The sequence below is a fragment of the Emydura macquarii genome, unplaced genomic scaffold (genome assembly GCF_026122565.2).
Source record: "Emydura macquarii macquarii isolate MOO-44397 ecotype Brisbane River unplaced genomic scaffold, CSIRO-AGI_Emac_v2 contig_312, whole genome shotgun sequence".
Classification (NCBI taxonomy): Eukaryota; Metazoa; Chordata; order Testudines; family Chelidae; genus Emydura; species Emydura macquarii.
Window position 1 is genome coordinate 167300 of NW_027130449.1, and position 18331 is coordinate 185630.

At 43.6% G+C, this 18331-nt stretch overlaps 1 protein-coding gene across 1 annotated transcript in view; it reads right to left on the bottom strand.

Annotated features, from left to right (window-relative positions):
- Window positions 1-6699: 6699 nt before the first annotated feature.
- The window catches only part of PKNOX2 (PBX/knotted 1 homeobox 2), a 475675-nt gene continuing 464043 nt past the window's right edge, over window positions 6700-18331 (bottom strand). Inside the window, exon 12 of the mRNA XM_067563088.1 lies at window positions 6700-7013. Coding sequence (XP_067419189.1) covers window positions 6787-7013 — 227 coding nt within the window. The 3' untranslated portion in view covers window positions 6700-6786. The remainder of the gene's footprint in view (window positions 7014-18331) is intronic.

An 18331-nucleotide genomic window follows, 5' to 3' on the forward strand; every position in this document is an offset into this window, starting at 1 on the left:
TACAACACATCCACTTTAGCAATTGAAGACTATAAATGGGAAGAATTAGCAATATGTAAATTAAAAGTCTGATTTTTAATTAAAACTGATTTAAATAAAATAATCAATTTTAATTTTTTAAAAAATCATGATTTTTGTCCACCCTGAATGAAATGATTGGGAAAGGATGGAAGACATCCACCAGCCATGCTCCTAGCTCTTCGAACCTACTGCAGAGAAGTAGATTCTCCAGCAGAGAAGTAGATGCTCCATTTGTACAGTCTCCAATATTGAAAGATCTGTCCGAACACTCATTGTCTGTGGTGCTATTTTCTGGGGTGAGGCAGCTGAGGGGTTAATGGTTCCTACCAGTTGGATCTCACAGACTTTAAGGCCAGAAGGGACCATCATGATCATCTAGTCTGACCTCCTGCACATTGCAGGCCACAGAACTTCACCCACCCACTCCTGTAATAGACCCACAACCTCTGGCTGAAGTTCTCAGATAATGGTTTAAAGACTTCACGTTACAGAGAATTCATCATTTACACTAGTTTAAAGGTGCCCCACGCTGCAGAGGAAGGTGAAGACTCCCCAGGGTCTCTGCCAATCTGACCCAGGAGGAAATTCCTTCCCGACCCCAAATATGGTGATCAGTTAGACCCTGAGCATGTTGGCAAGACCCACCAGCCATATATCTGGGAACGAATTCTCTGTAATAACCAGAGCCCTCCAGCTCCTGCCTCAGCCATTGGAGAGACTTATTTGATATAAACTAATTTGCCAATATAAACTCATAATATAAACATGCTAAGATAAACTTATCAAGCTCAGTCTCGAAGCCAGTTAGATGTTTTACCCCCCACTGTTGCCCTTGACAGGCTGTTCCAGAACTTCACGCCTCTGATGGTTAGAAAGCTTTGTCTAATTTCAAACCTAAACTTATTGACGGCCAGTTTATATCCATTTGTTCTTGTGGCAACATTAACCTGTAACTTAAATAACTCCTCTGCCTCCCTGGGGTTTATCCCTCTGATGTATTTATAGAGAGCAATCATAGCTCATTTCATCCTTCATTTTGTTAGGCTAAACAAGCCAAGCTCCTTAAGTCTCCTCTCATAAGGTAGGTTCGCCATTCCTCTGAGCATCCTAATAGCCCTTCTCTGCTTGAATTCATCTTTCTTAAACATGGCAGATCAGAACTGCACACAGTATTCCAGATGAGATCTCACCACTGCCTTGTATAATGGTACTAACACCTCCCTATCGCTCCTGGAAATACCTCACCTGATGCATCCTCAGATTCCATTAGCTTTTTTCACGGCCACATCACATTAGCAGGTCATAGTTATCTATCCTGTGATCAAGCAGTATATCCAGATCTTTCTCTTCCTCTTTCGTTTCCAACTGATACATCCCGACTGGATTCTGCCCCGACCATCAGATTCACCAGATTAACTTTTTCTTCAACAGATTCTTGCTCTGTGTCCCAGCCTGTTTGCTGATGCAAGTTATGACAGCTGCATTTCCTAATTAAAATAGGGTACCTCTGACTTAAATCCTTGATGGTCAGCCGGCTTCCATAGCTCTTTGAGTTTAACACATTGGTATGAGGGGCCAGTCAAGTCAGGTATTGGAAATCCTTTCTCTGTAGCAAACTGGCAAGACTTGTTTGTCCAGAATGTTCAGCATGGTTGGCATGATCACTGCTGTCTGCACATGTAGGGGAAGGGTAGGGTGGGAGAAAGAAGGAGTTTTCTAGAAGGTCTGGCTTGGAAGTTCCCTCTGGTAGCGAGAGGAAGACGAGGTTTTCCTTATGGCTCCTCGCCTTTATGGAGGTAAGGGGAAGCTTGAAGGCCTCCTCCATCCACTCCTTACTGCAACGCTAAAAGGACTTTAGTGCTGTGAGGTTTTTTTTGCTCAGCTCCTGCAGGAGGAGAACAAAGGCACGGAGAGGCACTAGACTAGCCATTGGAAAAACGGCTTTGGCATGTAGCTCCACGAGCACTGCAGAGCTGCTTCTCCTGCAGTTTCCTCTAATATTGTGGAGTTTGGTGGGAAGAGAGGCATGGCTTCAGCCCACGAGCACTGGCAGTTTTGGTAGAAAAGAGCTGTAGCACACAAGGTCTGTCTCAGGGCTGGTGTTGTGACCCAGGTCCCAGCACAGATCCCAAGTTGGCAGAGGTTCTCATCCCTGCCCCAGGCAGGGGAAGCTTTGGATGAGTCCCAGATCTGGCTGACAGGAAAGAAACCCAGTGGGAGGAGAGACAGAACATCTTAACCTTGGTCTGGAAAAGTTCTGCTCTGTAACTCCAGTGAAACCTTCTTACTCTCAAGTCCCTTGAGGGACTGCGGTGCCCTGTTAATGCAGAAGGATGGATCCTGCTGAATAGCAAGGAGGACTGGAACTACACGGGGATATTCTGGTGCCATAAACCTCTTCTCTGAAAGGAACAACCTACATGTGTTGGAAGAGCCATGGAGCTGCTAATTAGTTCTGCCCGCATGGAAGCCTCAAATAGAAAGCCAAGACGATAACAGTAAATGGTTAAAGCAGGAAAAAGCACAATGAATTAGTCTGAGGTGATGTACAAAGCAATCCCGGCATTTTTTATTTTATTTTATTTAGAAATCCATTTACTTTGTGATCCAGCTGTGAGTATTTTGGATTCTCAGGGCAGGTCTACACTAGAAGTTCTATATCTGTGCAGCTGCTCTGTCGCTCTCCCATCAGCATAATTATTCCACCGCCATGAGAGGCGCAAGCTATGTCAGCGGGTGAGCGTCTCCCATCGACATGGAGCCAGTGTGGACAGCACTTAGGTGACTGTGCTTTGTATTGCTCAGGGGAGTGTCTTTTTCACACCCCTGAGAGATGTAAGTTATATCGACTTAAGCGGTAGTGCAAACCTGCCCTCCTTCCCAGGTATGGCATGCCTACTAGGAGCAATGTGATCCGTAACTCTCTCTTGGACAAACTGAAATGACTATTCAGACCTGCAAATCTGTTCCGGTTGTCCAGACACATACCGCACATCTGGATTTTGAGAATATTTGCAGCTTCACTGAACAATGAATTAGTGCCTTCTCTGAGGCAGAAAGCTCTTGTCCTTCAGTCACACTCACCAGACAATTAAGGTGGTGGCTATGATGCATGGCTAAAATTGGGACTCAAGTCCAGAGAACTCACTTTTTGGGGAACCCTGGGTCCCCTTCATTGACCTAGATTTCTCTTATACTTTATTCCTAATCCTTTATCAAGAACATATAAATAAACTCACAATAAGATACAGCTGCAAACTCTCATCTGGTAGCACTTTATAATACATGGACATGAGTTAATACTAAATTACAATTAAATTTCTATGAAATGACATATTACATTCGCGCCACGTCAGTACTGAAAACAGGCCTTTATGCCCATTGCCATTCCAATAAATTCCCAAGGAATTATGGATTCAACCCTTATTGTAGATAATCAAACCTCTCAACTGCTCAAGAGGTAAAAGAAGGAGCAGACTGGAAACAATAGTTCAGGGGACAGGAAAAACCACTGCGAGAGAAAAATAATTCTTAAAAATGGCACCAAGCTCCATCATAAAACATTAAACTCACTGAAACTCTGTCTCAAAACTCAGTGTGTGTTAATTAGCCCCAGCACGAACAACTTGTGTCCAACAGGTATGGGTGCACACAGCATGCTTTGTGCTGGGGTGGTGTTTGCGTGAGTGCATTTTTAAGTAAGAATATGAACCAAAAAAGAAAAGCTGCCATGCCAGCTCTCAGCTGTTGGAAATTTTCTGCCAAAACTTTTTTGTTTCATTGGAAAATTCAGAGTTTTCAAAACCAAAACTTTTCACCGAAATGCATCATTTCAATGGGAAGGTTTCTAAGGTCCAGGATGGAATTTCTCGGAAGAGCGAGAGAAAGCCAAGCAGCAGAGACAGTCTCTCTTTCTGGTCCAATGAAAACTGAATTATTTATACACAGTGGCACAACTCCGACAGGTGAGAAACACCGAAGCCATGTCTACACTATAGGTGCTACAGCAGCACAGCGATGACCCTGACACTTCCTACGGACAGAAGGGTTTTTTCCATCACTGTAAGTAATCCACCTCTCTGAGTGACAGTAGCTAGGACGATGAAAGAAATCTTTCACTGACCTAGCTGCAGCTATACTGGGGTTAGGTCAGCATACCAACATCACTCTGGGGAGTGACTTTTTCAAACCCAGGAATACCTTAGCTATGTTGTCCTAATTTTGAAGTGTGGATGAGACCTGTTGGTGAGGGCATTTACCTAAGATGTGCAAGACACAGGTCCAAGTCCCTGCTTTGAATTAGAGCAGGGACAAGAACCTGGCTCTTCTAAACCCTAGCTGAATATCCTAACCATCGGGCTATTGGCTCTTGTGGGGTTGCTCTCACGTGTGCAAATTTCAGTTTGCTTGTGTTCTGAAATGCCGATTGATTGATTGAGTGTGGAATGGAATTCTTATTTTATGGACAGCTGTAGTTTCATTGCATTTTCAAAAGGGAAACTTGTTCTAATCATGGTATGGAAAGTAAGCAAAACATATTGCTCTATAACACTGATTATCAACAAGATTACTTCTTTCTCAAATTTCCATTCAAACATTAAAGATCAGCTCTTTGCAGGGAGGCAGGAATACATTCATTTCAGGAAGCCCTCCTCAGCCTCACTGGCTGGCTGCTTCTCAAACGTGGTTTGAAGGTCCCCAGTTGTTTTGCTAATGGTCACTCTCAGCCTGCACGACATTGCCATCCAAGGCTTGTCACGGAAATTGTTCTCCTGAGCACAATTTACGAAGGGACTGAAAGTTCATTCAATTAAATTGTATGGACAACACAGCCATCTTCAGTGCTACCACTCACTGCCATGATGTATGGAGCGAGGAAGAGATTGTAAGTGATGTTTTGGGGTGAAGTCACTTTCTAAGAAGGGGACTTTATTTCTTTTCTACTATGTGACTACGAGAATTGTTGCCATTTCTGTGATTACGTCAATAATCTGGTTCTTCTTATTTGTTTACTGCATTTGAATATATGGTAGTCAGGTCAGCAAATGTTTCTGATCTCAGGAAAGTCTTGTCTGTGGTTAGTTTTGCCAGTACTTCACACAATCTCTTTTTCCTCAGTCAGTGAACAAAACTGTTATAGATCTGATCCCACCCTACTGTTATAAAACATGCTTAAGATCATGCCTGGGAATGTACCTCCAGGTGTGGGTAGACACACACTCAGGCTAATGTGCTAAAACCAGCAGTGTAGCTGGGGCAGCTCGGGCGGCAGCTCGGGCTAGCCACCCGAGTATGTACCAAGCAGCTGTGGGTGGATGCTTACTAAGGTGCCTAGACCAAGCCACCACGCGTGCAACCCCCACCCCCCCACTGCTCTTTTTAGCACACTAACTTGAGCAGAGCTAACAAGTGTATGTCTACACTGGGAAGTGGAACTACACTGGGAAGCACACTCTCTGCACAGCCTAAATAGATTTCTTATTTCAAGATGGCTTTTGTTTTAGGGTTGTCAATCTCTTGGCAGGATGCTTTCCAGGAGCGGGAGAGCCGGCGGGGATTCCAGATGAAAGGTTGAGCTAATAGAAGGGACATTTTTATATTTCACCATCTGGATAGCAACTTCAGCTAGCTCAAGAACCTTTTCCTAGTTCAGAAACCCATGAATTCCCGGAGACAGACGATCAAACTGAGTTGGCTTGCATCATAGCATAGCAGAATATGAGACTGCTTTTCCGTTCTGAAATCTGAGTCTGTTTCAGATGGACAAGGCAAATTTAGCATTTCCTGTTTTATATTTGATTAAAACATTACAACATAAGAATGTCCAATTATTTCTTGACCAGTTTCTGAGTATTTGTGATCTTCAGAACATTTACTGGTACCCAGATGGCATCACTTAGGGGGCATTCTTGTTCATTTGACATTGCACCTACAGCATAGAAATTTCACTAACTGTCTCACAAGCAGAACATGACATTGAAAGTTTCTATGTTTTTGGTTCTCCTACAAAGGCTGCTCAGCTCAGTCTGGGACCCAATCATCAGACTGATTTATACCAACATGTGTGTGTCCCCTCTGTACTTCCTGGGGTTTGTCACTCTGATATAGGAAGAAATGGAAGTTTGAAGAGTTGAAATTAATTTCATCAGCGCTAATCAGGAGTCTAAGTGGATCCAGCACTAAATTCTTTCAATGTTCAGTTTTAAATTCTGCAAATTTGCAAATGCTGATTTTCCTACATTTCGATATTTATATTCATTACAATCTTTCACTTTAAAAAAAGCATCAATCCTTTTGCATCTATAAATCTTTCATAAAAGCAGTGAAAATGAAAACAGATCTGCCTCTCACTTGCATGTCAAAAAAAGGCATTGCATGATAACATCCATCAAAGACTCATTCATACAGAAACAGCTTACCCTAAAAACACTTTTTGTTCTTATCAAAAACAAAGAAAAAAAAAACTGGCCACAATATGTGCCTTGTAAACATATGTCCTTCACTTAAATAATAACCCTGCACATTCTACTGGTCTCTTCAATGTGCACTCCTGTCCACACCCACAGTGTATTGCAGGAAAGCGGGACATTTTGTAAGGGTATCATTACTTGATTTTGTCACACACAATTTTTAAAGCGATGTGGGGGGCTTGTATGTCAAAGATCAGGGCTCCTCTAAAATTCCTCAGGCTGCTGATTTAGGTAGGCAAACATCTTTCCAGGAGGCATCTGCTCTACCTTAAACCAGGGAACCTTCAATTCTTTGCTACTCCAGTGAGTCACTGTGCTCCAAGCCAAGGTCACTGACATTAGTTGTCTGGAGTTCATCATTATCTTCCTCCAGCTCTTCTTCCTCTTCTTCCTCCATTTCATCCTCTTCCTCATCTTCTGTTCCATCAAGTGAGTCATCGTGAGCTGCCATCATGGCCTGCTGCATAGCAATGGTAGCATTATCGGAAGACAGGGACTGCAGGTTGTCCATAATTATGGAGCCTAAAACAAAAACAACATCTGATATATAGAATTACATTTGTACGTTGTACCTTGCTGGCGTCAAAATGCCATTTGACATCACACTGCTTCACCATGACTGCTGACTTGACATGAAAAGACCCACATTGTTTGGCATTCGCAGTACATCTCATTCATTACGAGATGTGAACATCAAACCTTCTCTTTAATCTAATACATTGCAGTTGGAATCACTGAATTACACAGCAATATTTCAGGTAAAACACCACAACAACTGACTTTTCAGTAATAAGATTGACTGTGACATATTAAATGCAGGAAAATATTATTATCAATAGATAGAACTTTTATCTGAGGATGTAACAAGCTTTAAAAAGGTGGGTATTTTATTATCCACACTTTACAGATGGAAAAACTGAGGCACAAAAGGACAGTAATGACAGTTTTCAAACTTGTATGCATGCATGCTAAAGTTGAAGTTTCACAATTCTGGAGGTTTTATGCTTAGTGGATTAATTTGCATATTTTATGACTATGCATCACCTTATTTACATGAATAATATCAAATGTCCTAATAAGCAGAACATAAGTCTGGAAAAACTGCAGCCTGGAAGGACCTTTCGGAGCATAGGAACTGCGATGGACAGGTGATTTGGACAGTTATGGCCCCCTGAGGGCTGTGATGGGGTTTCTGGCCCTTGATCCTTGCTGCTGCTTGCCCTTGCCTGGGTGGGGGCTCAGGTTGCTTCCTGCCATCAGCTGGGATAAGCTCTGGCTAGGCTGCCAAATGCCGAACTGGCTGCTCACTGCCTGATTGAAATACTTTACTCGGGTGGGTGAGGTCTGCTTCTATCTTGTGGGTGTCTCTAGCTAGTGAGAAATGACTGGAGCATGGCCCAGTGTCACTCCAGACACACCTCCAAGTATAACCCTGGAGATCCCACCTCCAGCCATTATGGAGATGAAGCTGAGAGTGTCTCTGCATATTTCAAGGAGATTTAAAGTCCTCAGAAGGCACCTGAAAATAGAAGCCTTCTGGCCAAATCTGGAGTCTTAACAGGTCTGTGTACACTTGGCGTTTGACAGTGCTGCCAAATTTTGCAATTTTAGCATGAGTCTTGCAATATTTGATGTTGTTCTTGATGCCCCGTCTGCTGGAGTCATGTCAATACGTGAGAATCAAAGCTTCCATTACAAGAAAATGATTCCAGCTCTCATGGCTGTGGAGAAAAACCTGAAAATGTAACCCCAGGGCACCCTAAAGGCTCAGAAACCAGGAGGCAAATAAAAAGAAACTGATTTTATTTATTTTATTTATTTGTTTATTTCAAATGTTATGATTTTTAGCCAATCTCATGATTTTGGGGGGCTTGATTGTGATTTTTGAATGCGTAGGTTAATGATGCTGCATTGGGCACGGCCAGTCCAAGAGACAAGACAAGTGACTCCGTAGAAGTGACTTTTACTGTCTGTGATGCTATGGAGTGCTCATTGAAAACAAGCACTCAGGGGCATGTGTATGGTTGCGTGAATGCAACAGGCATTTTAGAGTTGATTCCCAGGAAAGCTATGCACTCATCTCACCAACCTGCTACTTCTTTACACCTTGCTAATGTTTCTCTTCTAAGCAACACTTCAAGGTTATTATAGTAAGTATTTATAACTAACCATCACTGTAATACCTGGATAACACTTTAGCATGGTTACCACCAACCAAAAGGAGTCAGATCTTCAGTTGGTGTAAATCAGCAGCTCCCCATTGAAGTCAACAGAGCTACACCAATTTACATCAGCTAAGCATCTGGCTCTATATCATCCCCAAATACTGGGCAAACACTTTGTGTCTTTACACCACAGCTGACCAAACTTCTCTAAGCCGAGGGATGGTAAATAACAATCTGTGACAGACGACCAGAGCAGTGCACCTGATACAATATTGGGAGGAGTTGCAAACACCTGAGCGGGTAAAAGAATCATATAAAGTGATCAGAAAGATTGGAAATATGGGTTGAAAATAATTAAAAGAGACTCATCTTGGAAAAATGCATCTAATACACCTTGGGAAACTAGCCAGGAACAGAGAAAATGAGACAGGCTACTGCCAGGAAATATGCAACAGTGAGTTGCAATAGTAAAACGGTTATGCTGAAAATGGAGGCCTGAATCTTGCCATTTGCTCCACTTGAATGAATACAATTCTGAGACTGGTTCCCTGAAACTCAGCCCAGGGTCAAAATTCTGATCTGCTTCCAAGTTCCTAAAAGAGAAGGGGAAACCCACTGTAGAGATGGATGGAGACTAAGGGGCTAGAGAATGACTCAGAGGAATAGTATGACTAAGCGGCAAATTTTAAGAGACAGGTTAAGAGACTGGAAATATCTGCATGATGTTAACACTAAGGAGGAAGAGAAATTACTTAGTGATATGCAAGAGGTTTAACTAGGATAAATGGGATGAAATTAGGTCAGGGAAATATAGGTTCAACATCAGGGAAGATGATCAGTGAAATGGATTCAGTATGGAACAGTCGCTGAACACAAATGGAGCAGGCCCCATTGCTTGGGATATTTAAAACCAGATTGAAAAAATACAGGGAAATGCCTGTACGGAACAAGCCTGCATCGCACTGGATGACCTAACATGTCTTCTTCACCTCAAACTGCTATGACTGTATGATTGCAATGCAGCCTGCACTCAATGGGGAGCAGGAACAGAAAGTGGTGAACCTACAGGCTGCTCTAAAAGTAGGGAGGTTTAGCTCAGACCTACGTCCAGAGGGGCTGAATTTCACTTAAGATGCCCTGTTTCCTGCTCCTGTGAGTATCACCCTTCATTCTGCTAGCCAAAATGTACCTGCTGAGCACAGTTGTCACAGTGGGATATCAGGGGAGAAGTAGTCTCTGAGATAACTGGGCCTAAGTTTATAAAAAAGGGTCCAGATGGCAGATGAAGTGTGGTAGCACTCCTGGGTTTGGGGAAAAGGGAGGCTAATCTCTACAGTGCTTCCAACTCTGAGCCTTCAAAACTCATTAGTAAGGTCCCCAAAAAATCCACGAGACTGGTTTAAAAATCAGAAGTTTTTTAAAGCGTTCATGTTTTCAAGGTTTTCTCCACAACCAGGATTTACTTAAAAAAAAAAAAAGGTGGGGGGAAAATGCTGAGATTCTCATTGAATCACATACCTCCATGAAAAACACCTACTATTGTGAGACTCGCAATAAAATCATGAGTGCTCCAAGAGCTGGCAACACTGAATGTTATACCTCTCTGCTTTTCATTTGTCTTCTCTCTGTTTCTCACTTTCATTTTCACATTATTGCACTTGTGCTTATTTTTCTCCTTATTTTGTACGTCTCTTTGCATCTCACCCTCCCCTTTTCCCAAATGCTCCTTCTCATCTGAAGTGTTTTGACTTTTAGTCAAAATTTGCAGACGATACAAAATTACTCAAGATAGTTAAGTCCAAAGCTGATTGCGAAGAGTTACAAAGGGATCTCACAAAACTGGGTGACAGGGCAACAAAATAGCAGATGAAATTCAATGTTGATAAATTTAAAGTAATGCACATGGGAAAACATAATCCCAACTCTACATATAAAAGTGATGGGATCTAAATTAGCTGTTATCACTCAAGAAAGAGATCTTAGAGTCATTGTGGCTAGTTCTCTGAAACCAACTGCTTAATGTGCAGTGGCAGTCAAAAAAAACTAACAGAAAGTTAGGAACCATTAGGAAAGGGATATATAACAAGACAGTAAATATAATAATGTCTCTATATAAAGCTATTGTACATCCACAGCTTGACTACTGCGTGCAAATCTGGACACCCCATCTCAAAAAAGTTATATTAGAACTGGAAAAGGTACAAAGACGAGCAACTAAAATGATTGGAGGTGTGGAACAGCTTCCAGATGAGGAGAGATTAAAAAGACTGGGACTTTTCAGCTGGAAAAGAGACAACTAAGGAGGGTTATGATAAAGGTCCATAAAATCTTGACTGGGGTGGAGAAAGTGAAGAAGGAAATGTTCTTTATCCCGTCACATAACACAAGACCCAGGAGTCACCCAGTGAAATTAATAGACAGCAGATTTAAAACAAACAAAAGTACTTCTTCACACAATGCACAGTCAACCTGTGGAACTCTTTGCCAGGGGAAATTGTGAAGGTCAAAACTACAATAGAGTCCAAAAAAGAATTAGATAAGTTTCTGTAGAATAGGTCCATCAATAGCTATTAGTCAAGATGGTCAGGGACGCAAAACCATACTCTGAGTTCCCCAACCTCTGTTTGCAAGAAGCTGGGAGTTGACAACAGAAGATGGATCACTTGATAATTGCATGTTCTGTTCATTCCCTGTGAAGCACCTGGCACTGGCCACTGTCAGAAGAGAGGATAATGGGCTAGATGGACCATTGGTCTGACCCAGTGAGGCTGTTCTTATGTTCTTCACACAAGCGGAGGTCAAAAGCAGTAACGTAAGAACTCCCGCCACCAAAAAACCCCAAAAACTTATTAACACACACACAGAAAAGTCTTGCAAATCAGGTTGTAAAATCTCTGCTTTTGAATTATTAATTGTTTAATCCGTTTTCAGAACTTTAAAACATATAGTATTGGGGTAGTGCAGGACAAGAAACTATTGAAGAAAAGCAGTTAACACAACATCTGCTTTAATTATTTATAGCAGCAGCTTCAGAGAGCAGTGGTAATGCAATCGGTCTATAAGTGAGGTTCGGCGGCAGTGCTGCCTACAACAGTTCAGAAACACCTTTTAGTCTAACAGCGACAAGATATTTTGAGAGGTGATTTTCCTAAATGTCCTTATTTTTATTCAGTTGAAAAGTCAATGATTTTATGCAGATTATGTCCCTATATGAATTCTTGGTATCTCTCTGACTCTAATGTAGGACTGTCAACTTCATGACTTAGTCAACTCTGAAGATATTGCAAGATAAAAATAATTGCAAGATTATTTTTCAAATCTTCCTGGCTGACAGAACAGTTATTAGGAAAGCACTCTGCAGCAGTACATGAAGACTCAAAGGGAGTTTCACAAACCTAGTGAGAACCAGATTTATGTCCCATTAATTCATAAGTTTAAGAACTGGTGGACACAAATTTCTTTCTTTTTTTTAAAAGAAATTTTCTAGTTCAACCACATTCCCAATTGTGAATCCTCTTCTGGAGTGAGGCACCTAATCGAAGACAGCTATTTCTTATGAAAAAACAGAAAGTGCCATTCAGAATGCCCAAGAGCCAGGCACTTGCATGGGAGACCTGGTTTCAAGTTCCTTCTCTAAATCAGGCAGATCAAGGATTTGAATCTATATCTCCCACATCCTAGCTGAATGCCTTAACCCCTAAGCTACCAGGCAGGGCAGACCGTAGACCAAATAGCGCCCCAGGTGAGGCATGTCTTCGGCGCCCCCTCCCCCTCAATTTGTTAAACTTTTGAATACCTTGTTTTTTATTGCATTTTGTAGCCCATTTCACGACATTACGTGTCTTTAATAACAGAGTCTTTAATAACAGAATCAAAGGTTGGTTCAAGGTCTTCTAACATTATTAAAAATGCCAAAGCAGAGGTTTTATCCAGAGATTCCAAGACCAGAAGAGACCTTTGGGAGCATCTAGTCTGACCCCTTGTGTAGCACAGGCCAGAGAACTGCCCCACAATAACCCCTAGGGCAGATCTTTTAGAAAAGACTCCAATCTGGATTTCAGAATTGTCAGTGAGGGAGAATCCACCACAACCCTTCGTAAATTGTTCCAGTGGTTCATTACTCTCTTGGTTAAAAATTCACACCTTATTTCCAGGTGAATTTATCTAGCTTCAAATTCCAGCCATTGCATCATGTTCCACCTTTCTCTGCTAGACTGAATAGCCCATTATTAAATTTATTTTGATATGATATTTAAATTTGATATGATTTATGATATTGATATGAGGGCTTTAAATGAGGTTCGATGGGGGACGGGGATCTAAACACAGAGGAAAGTGGGGAAGTGGGACATCAGGAGGAAGCAGAAGAAGGAGGGTACAACAGGGGAGGCCTCCTGAATTGCACTGAGAAAGTAGGGCAATCGGCCAGTTATCTCAAGTGCCTATACACAAACGCAAGAAGCCTGGGAAACAAGCAGGAGGAACTGGAAGTCCTGGCACAGTCAAGGAATTATGATACGATTGGAATTACCGAGACTTGGTGGGGTAACTCACACAACTGGAGCACTGTCATGGATGGGTATAAAGTGTTCAGGAAAGACAGACAGGGGCAAAAGGATGAAGGAATTGCACTGTATGTAAGAGAGCACTATGATTGCTCTGAGCTCCAGTATGAAACTGGAGATAAGCCAGTTGAGAGTCTCTGGGTTAAGCTTAGAAGCAAGAACAATAAGGTGATGTCGTGGTGGGTGTCTGTTATAAACCACCAGACCAGGAGGACAAGGTAGATGAGGCTTTCTTCAGTCAACTAGGGAAGTTTCCAGTTCACAGGACCTGGCTTTCATGGGAGACTTCAATCACCCTGACATCTGCTGGAAAGCACAGACAATCCAGGAAGTTTTTGGAGAGTGTTGCGGACAACTTCCTGGTGCAAGTGCTGGAGCAACCAACTAGGGGACGTGCTTCTCTTGACCTGCTGCTCACACACAGGGAAGATTTGGTAGGGGAAGTAGAAGTGGGTGGCAACCTGAGCAGCAGTGACCATGAGATGGTCGAGTTCAGGATCCTGACAAAAGGAAGAAAGGAGAACAGCAGGATACAGACCATGAACTTCAGAAAAGCAGACTTTGACTCCCTTATGGAGCTGATGAGCAGGATCCCCTGGGAGGCTAATATGAGGGGGAAAGGAATCCAAGAGAGCTGGCTGTATTTTAAATAAACCTTATTGAGGGCGCAGGAACAAACCATCCCGATGTGCAGAAAGAATAGCAAATATGGTAGGTGCCCAGCTTGGCTTAACAAATAAGTTTTTGGAGCGCTTAAACACAAAAAAGAAGCTTACAAGAAGTGGAAGCATGGTCAGATGACTAGGGAGGATTATAAAAATATTGCTCAAACATGCAGGAATGAAATCAGGAAGGCAAACGTGCAACTGGAGTTGCAGCTAGCAAGGGACGTGAAGGGGAACAAGAAGGATTTCTACAGATATGTTACCAACAAGAGGAAGATTAGGGAAAGTGTGGGCCCCTTACAGAATGGGGGAGACAACCTAGTGACAGAGGATATGGAGAAAGCTGAGGTACTCAATGCCTTTTTTGCCTCTGTCTTCCCAGAAAAGGTCAGCTCCCAGACTACTGCAGTGAGCAGCACAGAATGGGGAGGAGGTGAACATCCCTCAGTGCTGAAAGAACAGGTTCAGGATCATTTAGAAAGATTGGACATGCACAAGTCCATGGGACCAGATGCAATGCATCTGAGGGTGCTGAGAGAATTGGCTGATGTGATTTCAGAGTCATTGGCTATTATCTTTGAAAGCTCGTGGCAATTGAGGTCCCTGATGATTGGAAAAAGGCAAATATAGTGCCCATCTTCAAGAAAGGGAAGAAAGAGGATCCAGGGAACTACAGACCGGTCAGCCTCACCTCAATCCCTGGAAAAATCATGGAGCAGGTCCTCAAGGAATCCATTTTAAGGCACTTGGGAGAGAGGAAGGTGATCAGGAACAGTCAACATGGATTCACCAAGGGCAAGTCATGCCTGATCAATCTGATTGCCTTCTATGAAGAGGTAACTGGCTCTGTGGATGTGGGAAAAGCAGTGGACGTGATATGCCTTCACTTTAGCAAAGCTTCTGATACGGTCTCCCACAGTATTCTTATCAGCAAGTTAAAGAAATATGGGTTGGATGAATGGACTATAAAATGGATAGAAAGCTGGCTAGATCATCAGGCTCAACGGGTAGTGATCAATGGCTCGATGTCTCGCTGGCAGCTGATAACAAGCAGAGTGCCCCAGAGGTCGGTTCTGGGGCTGGTTTTGTTCAACATCTTCATTTATGATCTTGAGGATGGGGTAGATTGCACCCTCAGCAAGTTTGCAGATGACACTAAGCTAGGGGGAGTGGTAGATACCCTGGAAGGTAGGGATAGGATACAGAAGGATCTAAACAAATTGGAGGATTGGGCCAAAAGAAATCTGATGAGGTTCAAGAAGGACAAGTGCAGAGTCCAGCACTTAGGATGGAAGAATTCCATGCACAGCTACAGACTGGGGACCGATAGGCTATGCAGCAGGTGTGTAGAAAAGGACCTGGGGGTTACAGTGGATAAGAAGCTGGATATGAGCCAGCAGTGTGCCCTGGTTTCCCAGAAGGCTAATAGCATATTGGGCTGCATTAGTAGGAGCATTGCCAGCAGATCGAGGGAAGTGATTATTCCCCTCTTTTTGGCATTGGTGAGGCCGCATTTGGAGTACTATGTCCAGTATTGGGCCCCCCACTACAAAAAGGGTGTGGAGAAGTTGGAGAGAGCCCAGAGGAGGGCAACAAAAATGATGAGGGGGCTGGAGCACAAGACTTATGAGGAGAGGCTGAGGGAACTAGGCTTGTTTAGTCTGCAGAAGAGAAGAAAGGGGGGATTTGATAGCAGCCTTTAACTACCTGAAAGGAGGTTCCAGGGAGGATGGAGCTAGGCTGTTCTCAATGGTAGTAGATGACAGAACAAGGAGCAATGGTCTCAAGTGGCAGTGGGGGAGGTCTAGGTTGGATATTAGGAAAACGTTTTTCACCAAGAGGGTGGTGAAGCACCTAGGGAGGTGGTGGAATCTCCATCTTTAGAGATTTTTAAGCTGCGGCTTGAGAAAGCCCTGGCTGGGATGATTTAGCTGAGGTTAGTCCTGCTTTGAGCAGGGGGTTGGACTAGATACCTCCTGAGGTCCCTTCCAACTCTACTCTTCTATGATTCTATGATATTGAACAGAACCTTACACAAGACAGATCCCTGTGGGACCTCTCTCCATTTGCCCTTTTAGCTTGAATGTGAACCATTGATAACTACTCTCTGCAGACCCACCATTGGGGGGGGCAAAGTGGGCAATTGCCCAGGGGCCTGGAGATTTTAAAAGGGCCTGGGCCATGGGTGGTGGGTGAAGCTTCTCCTCAGGAAGCTAGCTCTCCTTCCTGCCTCTGTTGCACATGGCACTGCCCACTGTCCACACCTGCTCTTCCTCAGACCCCGCCCCTGCTCCACCCAGGCCCCACCCCATCCCCCAATCACATTCCTTGCCCCCACTCTACTCCAGGCCCCATGCCCTCCCCTGCTCGGCCCACGCGCCACCGCATCTCTCCATCTCCTCTCTTCCACACCTCCTGTTCCTTGTTTTACCTCCCCATCACCACAATCCTCCTTCCCACTCAGCCCTCCCACCATCGCTTGCCACGCGTGCCCCTCTTCTCCTCCCCCACTCACCCCCCTCTCCATTGTTTTCTGTGTCCCTTTTCTGCCCCTCCTCGCTCAGCCCTCCCTGCACCTGTCACTCACCATCTAGGGGAACGGGGAGTGTGGAAGAGAGGAGGGGGACCGAGCGGAGGGTGAGGGATGCGGCAGTGAGTGGGCCGAGCAGGGGAGGGAACGGGGCCTGGGGTGGAGTGGGGGCAAGGCCTGTGGTGGAGCAGGGGTGGAGTGTGGACAGGGATGCATGCAGAAGAAGTGGGATGGGGAGCTTTACGTGCCACTCATGGTCATAAACTTCAACCATCCCTTTCTAAGGGGGTGGGTGCCATTGACTGTTCTTCCCTGGGTTCTGGGCCTGACTCTCTGAGAATATTTTTCCAATCAGTTGTGCACTCACTTTACAGTAGGTTCATCTAGGCTCTATTTCTCCAGTTTGTTTGTGAGAAGTTCATGTGAGGCAATATCAAAAGCCTTCCTAAAGTCGAGATATATCACATCTACCACTTCCCCCCTGTTCACAGGGCTTGTTACTCTGTCAAAGAAGGATATTCGATTGGTTTGACATGATTTGTTCTTGACAAATCCATGCTTAATGTTGCTTAGCACTTTATAGTGCTTACAAATTGATTGTTTAGTTAATTGCTTCATTGTCTTTCCAGATAACAAAGTTAAGCTGTGATGTTCTCAAAATGTTGGCTAAATCTTTTCCCCCTACTTGTCAAGCTCTAGTCTGTACACAGTCACAGCTTATGGCCAGAGACTTAGTTGCTGTATCTGAGATCTCATGTAAAGCCCTTCATGAGTACCTTGCCATCTCCTGTCATTATGCAGTGTTGTAGTAGCCATGTGGGTCCCAGAATATTACAGGAAGAACTCTGTGTAGCTCGAAAGTTCATCCCTCTCACCAGCAGAAGTTAGTCCAGTCAAAGATATTACCTCATCCACCTTGTCTCTCTAACTTTCTGTCATTGGCAGATAAGAAGTTAGATGTTTTAATCCTTTGGGATATAAATAAAGAGGACATTTGTGCCCACAGAGAAGAGTGATAGCAAGCCATTCTTTCCTGGTTTTTGGCTGTCCCTAAGATTAAAGCTGCATAGAAATAAACCTTTCTCCTATATGTTTCATTTTCTCAGACTCATCTCCTAGAGCTGAAAAAGAAATAAACCTTTCCCCTATATGTTTCATTTTCTCAGACTCATCTCCTAGGGCTGAAAAAGATGCATTTGCAGAATAAGACCTATCTGGCTGCAGAGACCACCAGAAAGCCTAGGGCAATAAGTTGAAAAAATCCGTTAAAGCTCACTTAGGGTTTTACATCAAATCCTCAGAGATCATCTTTGAAGATGTGTAGAGAATGAAACAAAGCTTCAACATAGCAAAAAAAACCCAAAGCCAAAAAGCACAAAAGTGAATGAGATGCTCATTTTTGTCACTGTTCAGTGAGAGGTCCTCATTCACTGGACACCATCCAACCTTGCCCTGGATTTACACTCTGGTAATTCTAAAGAGAATGTGGCCCAGAAAGTTGCAGTGATCACATGCATAGCATAACACTCCCTCATACAACCCACGCAGAAATAATTCTACGTGATCTTGTAATTAAAAGCATATATCTTAATGATGCTGTAACAGGGTGCATGTCCTTGGGAGGCACATACAGCACAGTTCTGTTAGAGCGACATTCCCCCTTTAAGGCCAGAGTGTAAGGAATCCTCACTGCCATATGGAACAAATAGGGAGGGCGACCAGTGGGATTATGTAAAGCAAAATTCTTGGCTCAGTCTGAGCGAGACCAGGGCTGTGGAAGATCAGTGTTCCCCGCAGTGTCCAGGCTGGAGATCTGGGGCAGGCCAGGGCAGGGTTAGCCTGATTGGGCCTGATACAAGTGAGCAGGAAGCCAGAGGGAAGGGCCAGAAAAGCTCAGGAAGCCCCGATAACACAG